The sequence below is a fragment of the Scleropages formosus genome, chromosome 18 (genome assembly GCF_900964775.1).
Source record: "Scleropages formosus chromosome 18, fSclFor1.1, whole genome shotgun sequence".
In the NCBI taxonomy this organism is placed as follows: Eukaryota; Metazoa; Chordata; class Actinopteri; order Osteoglossiformes; family Osteoglossidae; genus Scleropages; species Scleropages formosus.
Window position 1 is genome coordinate 7,495,575 of NC_041823.1, and position 15,047 is coordinate 7,510,621.

General features: G+C 44.2%; 1 protein-coding gene across 2 annotated transcripts; it reads right to left on the reverse strand.

Moving 5' to 3' along the window:
* Positions 1-6,709: 6,709 nt before the first annotated feature.
* mal2 (mal, T cell differentiation protein 2) lies at positions 6,710-13,790 on the reverse strand. Of its 2 annotated transcripts, none has more exons than XM_018762761.2 (4): positions 13,496-13,790; positions 12,911-13,018; positions 9,421-9,621; positions 6,710-7,306 (listed from the first exon to the last, which is right to left on the reverse strand). In XM_018762761.2, exons 1-4 carry the CDS (start codon positions 13,619-13,621, stop codon positions 7,235-7,237), a joined length of 507 nt encoding a protein of 168 aa, XP_018618277.1. In that variant the 5' UTR covers positions 13,622-13,790; the 3' UTR covers positions 6,710-7,234. The 2 variants fall into 2 exon arrangements, with proteins under 2 accessions (XP_018618277.1, XP_018618276.1); XM_018762760.2 differs by having other exon boundaries at positions 12,911-13,081; positions 13,496-13,782.
* Positions 13,791-15,047: the final 1,257 nt, after the last annotated feature.

A 15,047-nucleotide genomic window follows, 5' to 3' on the forward strand; every position in this document is an offset into this window, starting at 1 on the left:
TGTTGGCTGTGGATGGGGCTGTTGGCTCTTGCTAAAACAAGTCTTTTTCAGCATGTGGAGCAGCTTAGTCCTGAGAGAGTGACGCAAACATCCCTACTGCACAGGTTCAATGATATGTCAGCCAAGCTTTCTGCAATTTTGCCATCATTTTAATGTTGAGGTATATACTTACGATATTACGCTGTGGTTCTATGCATTGTTTTGGTTTTCGTTACTCAGCCAATAGCACAAACCTGTCTTCCTTCATTGGTTACATCGTTGCTTAACTTAACTGCTCATGACCGTAACCTCCAACTCTTGACATCCCTAAATTTTGCATCCCACCACTCTGTGTGGTCCTGGCTTTTGTTTCTTCTCTAAAATAATCTTTTTATTAAATGGGAGCAGCTGATAGTGTAGCGAATAGAACTCCTACCTTTGGATGGGAAGGCTGCTGGTTCAAACCCCACCTACTACTGTGGTACATTTACTTACCTTACAAAGTACTTACCCTAAATTGCTCCGGTGAAGTTACCCAGCTGTTCAAAGAAATAATTGTAGGTAGCTGCATGTTGCTTTGAAGAGAAGCCTCAGATAAATGTAAGCTTTGTGTATCACTGAAAGTAGATGGGCAATGTAGCTAGGCAGAACTTCTCCACTCAACACCTGGTTCCATGAACATGAGGAATTTACTGGTGAGCAGAGGTCATGTCTGTGGTGACCAGGGTCATGCCCTACTATGATCTCGATGAGCAGATATGTGCATGACAAGTGACCTTCTGAGAAGCTCTTCTCTCCTAAATCCAGCAATTAAAGGCCTTTCCCAGGTCCATAAAGATGCGGCGGGTGGTCCCGGTGTGGCCACGGTCAAAATGAAATTCGGTGCAAGTTTACAGAGAATTCTGCATTATTGTCCTAAGCAACAGCTTATCGTTTGCTCCTTCTCGTCTTTTCAGAAGAGGTCAGCAGTGGTTTACCAGTTATGTACACATTCAGCTACTGAATGCAGAAATAAGCCCTTTGCAGCCTTGACATATTTCACACCAGAATAGTGTGATTTCTATGTATTATGTATGTATTTATTTCTGCATTTCAGTTAATTGGATGCAGGCATCCAGTTTAGAGCATTGGGCAGCGGCAGGTGTTTGATAGAGAACTGTTCACCTTTGTGTTTAAATTTTTCTTAAGTTTTTTAAAATGTCATTTGTTGAGCAGTATCTTTAGCATAGGGGTTGGACCGGGTCCTGCTCTCCGGTGGGTCTGGGGTTCGAGTCCCCCTCCGGGTGCCTTGTGACGGACTGGCGTCCCGTCCTGGGTGTGTCCCCCTCCCCCATCCGGCCTTATGCCCTGTGTTGCCGGGTTAGGCGCCGGCTCCCTGCGACCCTGTATGGGACAAGCGGTTCAGACAATGTGTGTGTGTGTATGTTTAGCGTGAAAGTAAATGTATCTAGAAATATGTTTTCAGATTTTATTCAAGATTCAGTTTACTCGGTGTTCACGTTTATTTAATGAGGTCCCACCATCTACGCATCTAGAAACCTTGATTAATTAGGGGAACATAGCTGCTGCAGTGAACCATTATATAAAATTGTCTGTGCTTTGTCTGTCACTAGAATAGGGCCATCTGAGGGAGGGAGAGAAACTGAAAAATGTTAATTACCCCTCTGACGCACTTGTCTTTCGTTGAAAAGTTGAACACTGAACTTGCTGCCAATGCGTTAAATAACACTGAGCGCAAAAAAACCCAGAAAAACGCATTTGTGGTGGTCGCTGGATTTGTTTCAATGGTTTATTCTCCCTCTTACAATACAGTTTTGGCTGTAATTTCTTTTCAGCCCAGATATTTGTCAGAATGAAGACGGTGGAGGCGGGTTTTAGCGTTACACCGAGATTTATCTGTGTGTTTTCAGGGTTGTGCCTGGTACCGCCGTGTTTGCGCAACCGCCACGGTTTTGCAGAATCGCCGCCGGAGTCGTCGGTCACGTGACTCTTTACACGCCTGGTTGTCTGCTAGTCTGCCTGGGACCTGCTGAGGTCATTTTGGATTAGTGTTTTATTTAAGCCTCACTACACCGATTCACTGAGAACGCTAGAAATGGGCTGCGTGGACTTTCCCCACCGCTGCTGTTGGTTTACCTAATTTTCCTTGTTCCCAGCATTGACTTAAAAACCATTTTTACTCTCTTAACTTGTGCACCCACACCTTTCGAGACTAATTTATAGGCGTAATACTCAAAGACAGGCCGTTTCACGGTGTAAATTCACACCGCTATACAGAATGATGTGATTCACATGTCCCGTCACATGCATCACACGTACAGAATAATATGGTTTAAATGATGCAATCTGTGTGTGTGTGTTCATCACCATGCACCCAGGCCCAGGGTGAGCTCAAGGCAGCGGGTGATCAGTTGTGACTTGGCTTTGTTGGCCCAAAGGGAGTTCTTTCTGGGAGGTATGTCTTCCAGGCACGGTCAAGGAGATTGACGACAGAGCGCGTAGTGTCTCTCTGTACCTCCCACAGCTTTGTGTGTTTACTTCTCTGTAGAATCATGTAAAATTTGATGGCTCCTAAATCAGTACCAGATCATAGACGTTTTACTGCCGCTCTAGCAGCCCAATCTGTTTATCATTTAGCGGTAGGATTCGCAGAGTGGGAATCCAGGGCTTCTTCACAAGTGTATGAATAAACTACTCGTGTAATCACACGGGCTTTCGTATAGAAACGAATGTTTTCAAAAAAAAAAAAGGCTGGAAAGCAACATGTGACCTGAGGATCTCGTGCGTGAGATGACCGTCAACATCGGACCTATTGCTTACACTCGCTTTGTTTAACAGGTCGTAATTCTAATCACGGGTTGCCATGCACGCACCGGTCCTGCCAAGAGGAGAACTCGTTTTCGTGGGAATCTTTTTAAAGGTGTCTGAAGGTAAATTCAAGGATGGGGTACTTGCCTGGTTAGTGAGGACACTTGTCTTTGGATTTTCAAAACACACTGTAGCCCTCAGCTTCTGCACTCGTGGACATGTAGTAGTACATTAACTTGGTTTATTTTCACATTTACAGATTTTAAATTTTTTTTTTAGCCTCTTCCTTCCAAATGGAAGGCACCGGGAAGAAATCTACTCTAAACAGCAGGCAAATACTTCTTCAGGGAGGCCCGGTTAAATCTTTGGAATTATTGCGCAATAGGTGCTGGGTGTATATATGGCATCTGATGGTGAGATGAGAATGATCTTTTAAACCCGGCTTTCCGTGAAGCTAAATCATTTCTGACATTTGACACCACCGTGCTGCAACATTTGCTATGTCCCCACCCCCGCCTTTGAATACCGGGGCAAAAGGTCACTTGTTTAACTGAATACAGTAAGGACTTTGTCGTACCCTCGTCTCAGACATACACTTTAAAAGTCTGTTTAATTAATAAATATTGCATGTGTATATACACTGTACATATGTATACGGTATTGACATGTATACATACACAGTATTTCAAATATATATGTGTGTATGTATGTATGTGTATATATACATCTATATGCATATGTAAAATGTCATTTCAGGTTTCTGCTTCTTTTATCATAGTGAAGTCAACCTGACTCTAGTTTAATATACATACATACATACAATATAAATTTTCTAACTTGGACATGTTTTTTGGGGAACTATAATGTACTTAGCCACTAGTAGAAATGAATGTTTTATTTCACTTTTCTCTTGCACAAAATGTTTAGCCTCAGGGTTTCTTGTGGAGGCTGTGTCTACAGTTTGGAGCCACATACTTTTTATTATTTATCCAGACAATTTCAATAATTGCTTGTCACGGCGAACCGGAGCCTTTCCTGGACACATGGCTGAAGAGATGGGGGGGTGGCACACCCTGGATGGGGTGCCAGTCCATTGCAAGGCCACAACTGTGTACCCAGTTACACCTCAGGGTGAAAGTACTGGAGTAATTGCAGAGCAAGCACCTTGCTCAAGGGCACTACAGCCAGAGCTGGGGATTGAACCAGCAACCCTTAGAACTAAAGGCAGCTGCTTCAACCATGATGCCACCAGCTGCCCCTTTTACTGTTTGTATTAATTACACTTTTTTAGTTTATAAAGCAGGGTATTCTTACTGTGTTCAGGGCAAGTGCCTTAATGAAGGGGTCTACAGCAGAAATCTGAGCCCCCATAATGTGGATGCAATGCAACAGCTCTACTGCACTATTGTACCTACTTGCCTTACACAATATATAGTATAATGATGTGTGTCTTATTGCATCTTATGGCTTTTAGCAAAGGTCTGTTGGGGCCTTTTGATGAAATATTTTGCGTAACATTTGAAGGAAGCTCCTTCCAGGAAGGTCCATTTTCCTTTTTTAGAATTATTGACCTGCTCCGCTTATTCTCTGACAGCTGTTTGTGTTTGGTTGAGAGGAGTGAATGTGCTGTGATGCACCCAAGATTTATTTCCCTTCCAGGAGACCTGCTGGAAGGCAGAAGGTCAAACTCTTCATGTAGGTGGTCAATGGAAAGCAGGCCCGATGACAAAAGAATTACAGGAGGTTGCGGATCGTGGTTTCCAGGGGTCGAGGTCGAAATACTTCCCTCCCACATCCCCTTGCTTGATCTTCTGCTTGCTGGAATGGAGAGCTCTTCACCCAAAAGACTTCAATTTATGCACGCCTTCATTTGCTGTTTACATGGCATGCTTTCAAGATGGCACAAGGGGAGTGGTGGTAGACCGTACTATTTTTTTACAGCAATGTTGTCTGGATAAGGAAGCATCTGGTGCCATGACTGCTGTAAATCAGGCCACGCAGACCTGTGACCGATGTGACTGGTTTTTTGCAGGAGTTGGAGAAAAATACATGACTGTCTGTGTTGGCACTTCCCGAGAGATGGCAAAGTTCCTTCCAAGAACAATGTTTGAGGGCTTTTTGATTAACGGTGGTCTGCTGCGTCTGCCGTAATCTGGACCTTACTATAGTATCAGTCGGAGATGGACGGCTGAGGGCGGTGGACGGGGTTGGGCGGAGACGGCGATGTTGTTCCAGAGAAGAGCTCCTAGGTGGTCCATAGCTACTCGTCCTCCTACAGCCAGAGGGGCACTGGTTTTCAGTGGAGACAGGGGAGGGTGTCTGCGGTAAAATCACACCTCATGCACAGCCCCCCCTCACATATGTCCAATCTGGAGACAGTTAAACAGCGAAGGCCTCTGCCAGGTTCTCTTCTGCGGCAGCCCATAGAGGAATGCCGTAAACCCCAACTGCTCCTTATTTCCAGAAGCTGGCATTTCCGAACATTTTCCTGCATAGATGTTGCTCGATCTGAGCTGCCTCTGTTCCGATGGACAGTCTAACACGGTAAATTGTCTGCACTGAGGAAACGGTGCAAAGAACTTTTAAAACGCTTTGCACCAGGGCAGCTTTATTGCGCAACTTTAAATAACCTTACTTTTCTGCATACATTATAGTGACATTTGACTGTGATATCAGACTGGGAAAAAAATTCACATATGAAGTTGTTTACAAAAGTAAACTAGTTTGCATTTCCAAGTTAAAAGGCACTGATACTTTGGTGGTTATTGGTGGTCGGTGGGTCCTGCAATCTAGTACACGTGTGTTAAAAACACAGGCTGTCGCTTGACACATGGCTGCAGGGTTAATGTGGGTCAGAGAGGCCGGAAGGTCACAAAGGTCAAGTGTTAGAACTGACAGCACACTGCCAGGACCACAGGTTCTGCATCGCTGCCTGTTTCTCAAGACCTCCTACGTGCTGCGGATGTTTGAGAGGCGAAGGTGCAGCAAGTCTGATACGGCCTGATCTCTGGGTGGAGCCTCTGGAGGGTTTCACTATGGTCCAGTCAGTGGGCGTTGTTGTTATTTCCCTTATGCCTTTATCTAAGGTGCCGTTCTGGGTAAAAATAAATGAAATAATTCCAAAATATTTGAGAATACAGCACAAGGTAAATACCTTTAGTTAGAAAGCAGCAAATGTGATATATGAGTGTTCAGTAGTTTTCAGCCCATCATTTCTAACATTTTTTTTAGGTACGTGTTGAAGGATTTTTTTGGCCCATGAAAGCTACTTTGAGGAGGTCACCGAGGTCCTCCTGGCGCTGAACCCTGTGGTCACCCGCTGCGTGGGATACGCTGACATCCCGTGAGAAGTGTCGGTTTGCATGCGAGTGGGAAGGATACGTTCGGTCCTTTACATGGTGTCGGCAAGGGCGAAGGGTTCGAACCGAGCCCTTGCGGAAGCCGGACCTCGCCCTGTTCTTAGCGACCCAAAGCTTCTCCTTTCAGTCCTTCATCGGGCCCCACGGCAGCTTCGCGAATTCAAGTTTCACAGCAGATGATTGAATTTTTCTCAGAGAGGACTGCCCTCTGTTGACGAGGCCTACCGCAGCGTGTCCGTACGCACAAAATATCCCACCGTCCCCGAAAATCACTGCACGTATGTGGGTGTTGCGCTTCTTCTTGAGCTGCACGTCTAATTTTTAACCCTTTTTGGATTCCTGAAGGCCTTATGCAAAATTTTACTCTAACTTGCGCTTTGATTCCAACCCTTCTCAGAGATGCTACAAACCTTATCCATCTCCCTTAATGAATAACGAAATGACGAATAAAGATTATTAACAGAATCTTTGCATGCATTTTCATTGTAAGAATACACTCAGCAAAATGTTCATTACACATTACACTCGCGCCGACAAACCAGTCTGAAATAGCAAGGTGCGGAGGGTGAATTCGTTTTATTTTAATCGAACACGTAAAAACAAAAGTGGATACAGACGGACACTAAATATAAATTAAAGTAGAAAAACACCTGTCTGTCTCAGCTAAAAGGAAAATACTTAATCAGGGGTTGCCACACTGCACATAAACTATGCATCACAAGGCACTAATACAATAAAGTCACTGTTTTTATAAAACATAATAAATATGTACAATGATAAATGTTCAAACTTCCGGGACATTTACACCCCAGGGCAACGCGTATAAAAGATGACTGCGGTTATACTGCTGTATTCTGTCCTTATTTATTCTGCACATACTTTGCTCTTCAGATACGTAGCTAATCAGTGTTCGGCACTGCATATATAATCTATTTTACTTGGAAAAGTCACCTTAAATAATACCGGTCGTGGAATGTCTACTGTGATTAGGGAGAGTCTGTCGTGATGCCACTCCCGAGGAGCGTGGCTGAGGTTCTCAGTTTCGTCAGTCTCTCCCTGCGCCGTTGCTCCTCAGGTTGCTGTCGTAGTTACTTCCTCCACCGTTTGAAGCCCATGAACATACTGCAGCCGTAGCATACGGTCACCACAAATGCAAAAATCTGAAAGTTTAAAAAAAAAAAAAAAAAAAGGAAAATGGAAGAGGGATCAATAGGCTGTTTAGTACGAAGAACCAAGAAAGCCTGGAATGGATATGGGGTGCAAATCGCAATATTCAAATGAAAAAGACGAGTAGGAAGTGGCCTTGCGATGTCCGAATCACATCAAAACATAATTTCCTTATTCTCAGTTCAGATCTGCTGGATCCTGGATTTACGAACAGGATTTGGAGCAGCGATCTCTTTGTAAACTTGTAATTCCGTTCATTTTTGCCACTAAGTCACAATCTTGCCAGATCAAGCTAAATAAAACATCTGTCCATTCATTCATCTGATTATGTAAAAAAAACTCAGAAAAAAAATACTCTTTACACTTTCTTCCATCCCTTAGTAATAGTAACTACAGCAGCATACATGGACACTAAATATAAATTAAGTAGAAAAACACCTGTCTGAGGGAGGGTACACCTTACATGAGTTGCTGGTTCACCGCAATCGCACACACGTGTTCACTCACACGCTAAGGGCCATTTAAGTCACCCCTTCACCTGAATCGTGTAATATACACGCATCCCTCACCTACTTGATTTCTCACAACACAACTCTCATTCCTGGCTCTTAGTCCAAAGCAGCCAACACAACAGCAACAATGTCCACATGGAACAATATTTAACACTTACGTGCACACAAAAGAAAATTTCAGAACACAATACTTTAACCATTAATGAACATTTGAATCCATCGCAGCGTGCGAGAACATCCGATCGCAGGACGATCTCAACCAACTGCAATCGTAGATTCATTTGAGTCTAGGGTCACAAATGTAAATTATTATTCAGCATTTAGGTGATGCTTTTCTCTTGACAAGTGTTAAGCTGATAACAATGACTGACTCCTTTATACAGCTGGGTAATTTTTACTGGAGTAATTTAGGATGAGCACCTTGATCAAGGGTATTAGAATAGGAGGTGGGATTGAAACGGGTCCTTTTACCCCTTCTAGAAATAAACTATAAGCATGTAACACGGTTATTAAAATCACTGTAAAAATGTGTGTATTCTTTTAGAGAGCTGGGCTGCATGTGTGAAAGCTATACTTTTATTGGTTGTATTTTACAAAAACTGGTGAAATGACAGCGAGGGACATAAGGAATGGTTAAATTCACTCTGGTAGGGTCATGCCTGGGAAGGTTTAAATAAGTGGTGATTGGGACATTTTCCCCTTTATCCCTTCATGGTGTGACGCACAGGAGCGACAGTCATGTAAACTGTTTTAATATATAATTTCCCTTACACTATCATAAATAATGCCTTAATCTTGTTGTCAAATGAAGATCTAGCATTAAACGTTTGTATTAATGTTGCACGGTGCCTCTAACAGCACAGTGTCCGTGTACTTAGCTGAGTGACGTCAGTAGAGATATTCTGAAATACCTGGATAGGGGGAAACATCTGGACATGGTGTTAAATGAGATTTGCATTTAAAAGATATGGAAAGAAAACTGCACATTTGGTTTTAAAAAAAAAAAAAAAAAACAAAAGGGTGAGTTATTTATTATGGCTCGGAAATGTATTTTTTTTTTCCCCTTTTACATCAATGGTAATGAAGTTTTTTTTTTTTTTTTTTTTTTTGGAGTTCACTTTACAAACAGGTCTTCTGAAAGCCTGTGTTTGTTTCTTCTCAACCCCCTGTACCAAATCCCAAATGTACATGTAAAGTACATGCTGTAAGGAGTATTTGCGCATTACTTTGCCGCGAGCTCCAATTATTGGACTGACTCCACTCCCCAAACTCGAAATGGACCTTGACAGTCAGGTTCACTCTGCACTTTGAACCTCCCAGTTTAGATGGTCAAGCTGCTGTACTTCTGCTGAAACCTGAGACCACTGGGAGTCTCAGCGAGTGTTTGTCAGCTTTCTTTTTTCCTCTTAGCTGCTGATTTGGTTATTTTGCCTTTTTTTTTTTTTTTTTTTTTTTATTTAGACAACTTCTGGTTGGAACGCTATGCAAAAGTGTAAATATATAATACCTGGAAAATGAAATGGTCTTTTTGAATCCAGATCTCATCTGTGACAACGCTGTGTGAACGAGATGGGTCACCTGGACTGAGTACTCACTGTAGCTGCCACATTAACTCTGTACTGACGGTCATCCATGAAGACGAGGATGTTCTGAGCCGGTCGGGATAGACACAGCAGACCGGAAGATGTGACATTGGCGACACTGATGTAGGAATGTCCGTGGGCAGCTGTTGTGGCCGCCTCGAGAACAAACGCACCGAAGTAGAAGAGCAGGGCGCAGAAGTGATAGGTCATATCCTGCAGACATAACGGTAAAGAGCGTCACGTTCGCGTGGAGAAACGAGAGACGAGGACGTGCATGATATTCCGGGGCTTTTTCCCGAAATCCTCATAAGCACAGAGGGTTTCTCCCGATCAAGTGAAACTGTGCTGGAATTGCTGCCAAACTCTGAAAGTCTGAAATCCCTACTTTGTCCCATTCATTCTGCCTTTCTGGAAAACCAAGTGTTGCCTCCTTTTTAATCTAATGTTTTTCTCAAAAAGTCAATAATTAAGGGATAGTTGGTAGTGTAGTGGTTTGTGCTGCTGTCTTTAGACCCAAAGGCTGCAGGTTCAAATCTCACCTCTGACTGCTGTAGCCTTGAGCAAGCTATTAACCCTAAAATTGCTCCAGTACAAGTTACCCAGGGGGTGCGGTGGTGCAGTGGGTTGGTCCTGGTCCTGCTCTTCAGTGGGTTTGAGTCCTGCTTGGGGTGCCTTGCGATGGACTGGTGTCCTGTCCTGGGTGTGTCCCCTCCCCTTCCGGCCTTATGCCCTGAGTTGCCGGGTTAGGCTCCGGTTCCCCGTGTCCCGTATGGGGTGAGTGGTTTGGATGGACGGATGGACAAGTTACCCAGCTGTATAAATGGGTAAATAATTGTAGGTGATTAACACTGTAATTTGTTTGGTGAAAAGTGTCAGCTGAATGAATAAATGTAATTATGTACCAGTTTTTACAGCCAGGTAATTTTCACTGGAAAACTCGGTGAGGGATTTGAATGTGGGTCCTCTGTGTGCAAAGTAGTGGCTCTAACCGCTGCGCCACCTGCTGCACCCATACGATTCAACAGCCTGGTGGATCGTAAGACCTTCTGAACCGGTGGTAAATCTCTTATTCCTTATTCATTTCGGTATTCCTCTCACCATCAGTGTTCCTCTCTGTTTTGTGGGGTGGAGAACTGCGGATAAGATGGATGGCGGTGATGTAAAAATGGACAGGAAAAGAAGGAATTCTGCTCAGGGGATTTGGTTTGGGTTCTAGAGCTGTCTCTCCGCAGCTCAGAATGTTCCAGAAAACAGCTGATCACCATTGCTGGTTTCAAAGCAGTTATTTCCAACTGGCTCCCATTTCTATGTTGCATAACTTTGCATAAGATATAAGGAACGGCGAAGAAGTAAAAATAAACAGGAGGTTACATTTTTTTCCCCCCTCATTAGGGTGTCAAATCAGACACTTAAATAATAGTAATAAGAATAATAATAACGGCGACAAAGACTGATGACAAAAATGTGCTACTAAATAGGCAGCCTGGATATAAAGGAGCCACTGTATGTTGGGAAGCAGTTAGTCTGTTCACCTTTGTCAGCAATCACGATGCACTATTTTGGTGTCAATGAAATTAAATGCAATAAAACTTAATGGTGAGTCTTTCGTTTCTTTTGTTCTGATGTGCCGGTAATGTTTATAAAGGAAAAGTTGTCACCCAAAATGGGCATCAAATTCTACTGAATACAATCCACACACCCTTTATGCGGTATGAGTCATAAGTAATGGATTATATCAGAATGTATGTATGTTTCCCATAATTCATGTAGTATGAGAAATTTATTATTTTTTTGATAAGACATGCAGTGGCAGAACAACACGCACCGCGACTGATAACGTTACTGCGCTGAGTCAAGCGTTTTGCATTATGGGGGATCAGCATGTTAATGACACATGAGCTTCAGCTTCTTGACGGACTAGTAAGGCTAGATTTTCAGGGCCGTTTCAACTGGAAGCCAACAACCCCGTAAGGAAAAGCGTCACCAGGCCTTAAACCTACCGGGTTCATCCGGGTAACTTTTAAATTTCGTGATGCTGCTTCATTTATAGTGGGAAACCTTTAGAGATTTTCTGACCATCGTTTGTTAACGCAGCCTGCTCAGCGTTACGAAGGAACAGTTCAAACTGTGTGCCGTGCGTGAATTCACCTTTTTTTTATAAGGAGTCGCAGCTTCGCTAATCATCTGCTGTACAACAGGCAGTTCAAAGTTTATGTTGGGCGAAAGCGGTGCCCAAACGCCACGCCCCGCCGAACTTAATCGCTCGGAAACGTTTCAACATGCGCTGACACCTCCAGACTTTACGGACACCAGAAAGGCACACGGGCAATTTATATATGCAAATGTCGCACTTGCACCCCTTGCAAATGAGCGTTGGAATTTTGCAAGTAGTGAGGCCTGCAGTTAGTTACAATAAATAATCAGTTTATAGGCAAATGAAGGTTTCTGCTCTTACAATGAAAGGTGCTGCCATGGTTACCAGGGGAACAAATGCTGAACTTTGAGGGTATTCTTTTAATTTTTATTGTTAACTGGTTGCTTAATCAGAGGTGACTTACAGTGTTTGATCCATTTATACAGCTGGGTATTTCTACTGTATTAGTTCAGAGTACTTATATTGTATCAGCAGCAGGAAGTGGGACATGAACCAGCAACCATGCCTTTACATATAGATTCATTTGTTTAAGTGATGTTTTGAAAAGCAACTGGCAACACCGGTAACCTTGTGGTGCAGGGGATAGTTCTGCAGCATCATGCTCAGATTGTTCAGGTATAGGTTCAAATCCAGCTCTCTATGGAGTTTGTATGTTGTCCCTGTGTCTATTTGGGTTTCCTCTGGATGCTCTGGTTTCTGCCCACATTCCAATGACATGTGTTTCAGGTGACCTGGCAACTCTAAGCTGTCTCATTGTGTGGCTATCCTAGGGTGGACTGGTGTCCCTTCTAGTGTGCACACTCTTCAAGCCTTGTGCGCAGTAATACTAGGATGGGCTCCAGACCACCGCGGCCCTTACAAGGACGAACGGTAATGGAAACCGAGTATTAGAATGACCCACAAGAGCAGGCTTGTAAACTAAGCCACACACGATGATTTACCATTTATGCTTCATTTTTACTTCAGCAGTTCAGGTTACGTACCACGATCAAAAGGTACTACAGCAAGAGGTGGGATTCGAACCTGAGTCCTTTGAGCGCAAAGTGACAGCTCTAACCGTTAACCGCTGTAAGTACCAGTTATACACTTCTCATGAGAAATGAACCCCCGATATACGTTGTTTCACTGTAAGGCGCGCTGTCTGTACACGAGAGACCCTGTAGCTCATCGCTTAACAGGGACTTCAACCAAAGGAAAGTTACAAATTGAACTACTTCCACAATTGGGTGTTTCTACTGGAGCGGTGCAGGGAAAAAAGGCCGGCTTCCACGAGCCACACTGCAGCAGCACGGCGGAGCGGGTCTCGAACCTACAACCTCCCAGCCGAACAAGCGCCCAGGTTCTCACCAGGAAGTTCCAGTCGGTGTCGATCCTGTCGACGAGGCCCAGCAGGAAGACGGCCAGGTAGGCGCTGGAGAAGACGAACGTGGAGACGGACACGAACATGACCCATCCCTGCAGGAGGGGGACGGGCACGTTGGCCGAGGCCACGAGGATCCACACGAGACCCCCGAAGAACTGAACGTAGAATGACACGAGTGACGTGAGCGACGTCGCAGCGACAGCACGAAGCGCGAGACACACACACAGTCTTTTGATAACGTTACACATGTGGCGCTTTTTGTTACTTTGTAGCCGTCTGTCTCGCTTTCAACATCGAGACGTAACACGCGGCGGAGTCGCTGCGGTTCGGAGTCCAAACCCGCAACGCGTCGCAGGCGGCGCAGCGGAAAGTTAAGCTGCAGCCTGTAAAATTTAACTGGAAATATTATACGAAACTAAATAAGTAACTAATAAAGGAAAAGGAATTGGATAAGTAAAGGAATTAGATCAAAGCCGCCGATTACAGGGCTTTTTAAAGCCACAAGAGTTTACAGCTCAGCTGTTTTTGTAGTAAATGAAGCATATCATAATTGTGTTAGAAATACTGACAATCTCGAGGCAGGCGAGCGCCCCGGAATACGTCCGCAGCACGTCGAGCCCCACGGGGAGGCTGATCACGGGCGCCGGGAAGGACGTGGCCGCCGTGCTGCTGTTCGGAGCCGCAGACTGAGACATTTCGCTTTTCCTCCCTCTTCTCCTCTTCCTTGTCCCGCTGCTTCCCTTCCCTTCCAACCGAGCGTTTCCTCCTCGTATCGTGTCCTCCGTGCTCTGCAGCCCTTGGCTCCGTGTGTGTGTGTGTGTGTGTTCGTGCGCCCGAGATTACACAGGTGAGGTGAGCAAGTGAAACAGGTCGGACAGGTGCGCTGCCACTCCCTCCGTTTGTTCCAGTCTGGAGGACCCGCACTGGTGGGAGTGGGAGTGGGGGGTGCGCGTCCTATGACCAATCGGTAATTATTAAGTGACTGTAAATGATAAATGTGATCAAACCATAATGACAACACAGAGGGTTTCTCTTCTTCTTGTACACATTGTTCTGATTTATGAGAAACTAACTCGGTGCTTCAGTACAGCACGTGTTTAATAAATATTTAATAATTGTGTGAAACATACCGTTATTTGGCCGTTAGTTTGAACAACAATCATCATCGGCGGTGAACGGTTTAAGTTTCGACTTTATGGTTATGTGGTATATAATATACAGTAGTAGAGAATAGCAGGGATTTAGCCTTTTGTAATGCGGGATGGTTGAAAACTTGGAAATGATTGATGATGTTGCTATCAGTGAGTGACGGATACCTGTGTGGCTATTTATGTATGTCCTCAAGTTATTATTAAGCTAAAAACACTGATCAGGTGAGACTGAGTCAGTGTAAAAACTTGGGTCACGTGAAGGATGTGAACAAATCAAATGTATATGAGTTCACTTATCAAACTTATTATTATTCAACATGACTTATAATGCCAGCAGAAATATAGTTTGTAATTTCCTGCTCAGATTTGCCTTTAAAGAGAGGACAAGAAAAAAAAATCAGGGAATGTAAGGGATGGTGTCCCACACAGTGTAAAGCAGGAGGCCAAACACTCTATTAATCTTTAACCAGCCGAGCTGAGCTGAGCTGTGTGTTCGGGGCCCTTTCGTGTGTGTGGAGGCCTCACTGCCAGCTTGGAGATGGGTGGCTAGCAGTGAAAGGTGATCCCGGGCTCCCAGTAGGCCTTGCGATGACAAGCCTACCCTGTGACGCTCTTGGTAGGCAGCCATTTGTTCCACTTTATCAAGGAGGAAGCCGTTTTTTTTCGTTGTTAAATATTCCTACTGTGTGTGTGTGTGTGTGTGTTTGCCCAGGTTCCTGTGTGGACTTTTTTCCCCTCAAGGACAACATAATGCCTGGTTTATACCAGTTCCAGGGAAACTGTGGTCTGCTTTCAGGGATTCATTGTAACAGCAGAACAATGCTGTTGGACCTTTGAGACAGTTTCCCCAACCACCGTAGGGAAAAGTCCGTTGTACTAAAGGTTACCACCACATTTCTAGAGCAAGAAGGGACAATTCAAATGCGTTTATCACTGTTACTGGCTCTTCTCAAATTAGCAAGAAATCTTA

Coding starts and splice junctions, on each gene's coding strand:
- mal2 (XM_018762760.2), bottom strand. CDS start 13,621: ATGTCTCAGTCTGCGGCTCCGAACAGCAGCACGGCGGCCACGTCCTTC. Junction 13,082..13,495: donor CGCTCGCCTGCCTCGAGATT/GTCAGTATTTCT, acceptor TTCTACGTTCAG/TTCTTCGGGGGTCTCGTGTG. Junction 9,622..12,910: donor ACACCGACTGGAACTTCCTG/GTGAGAACCTGG, acceptor TTATGTCTGCAG/GATATGACCTATCACTTCTG.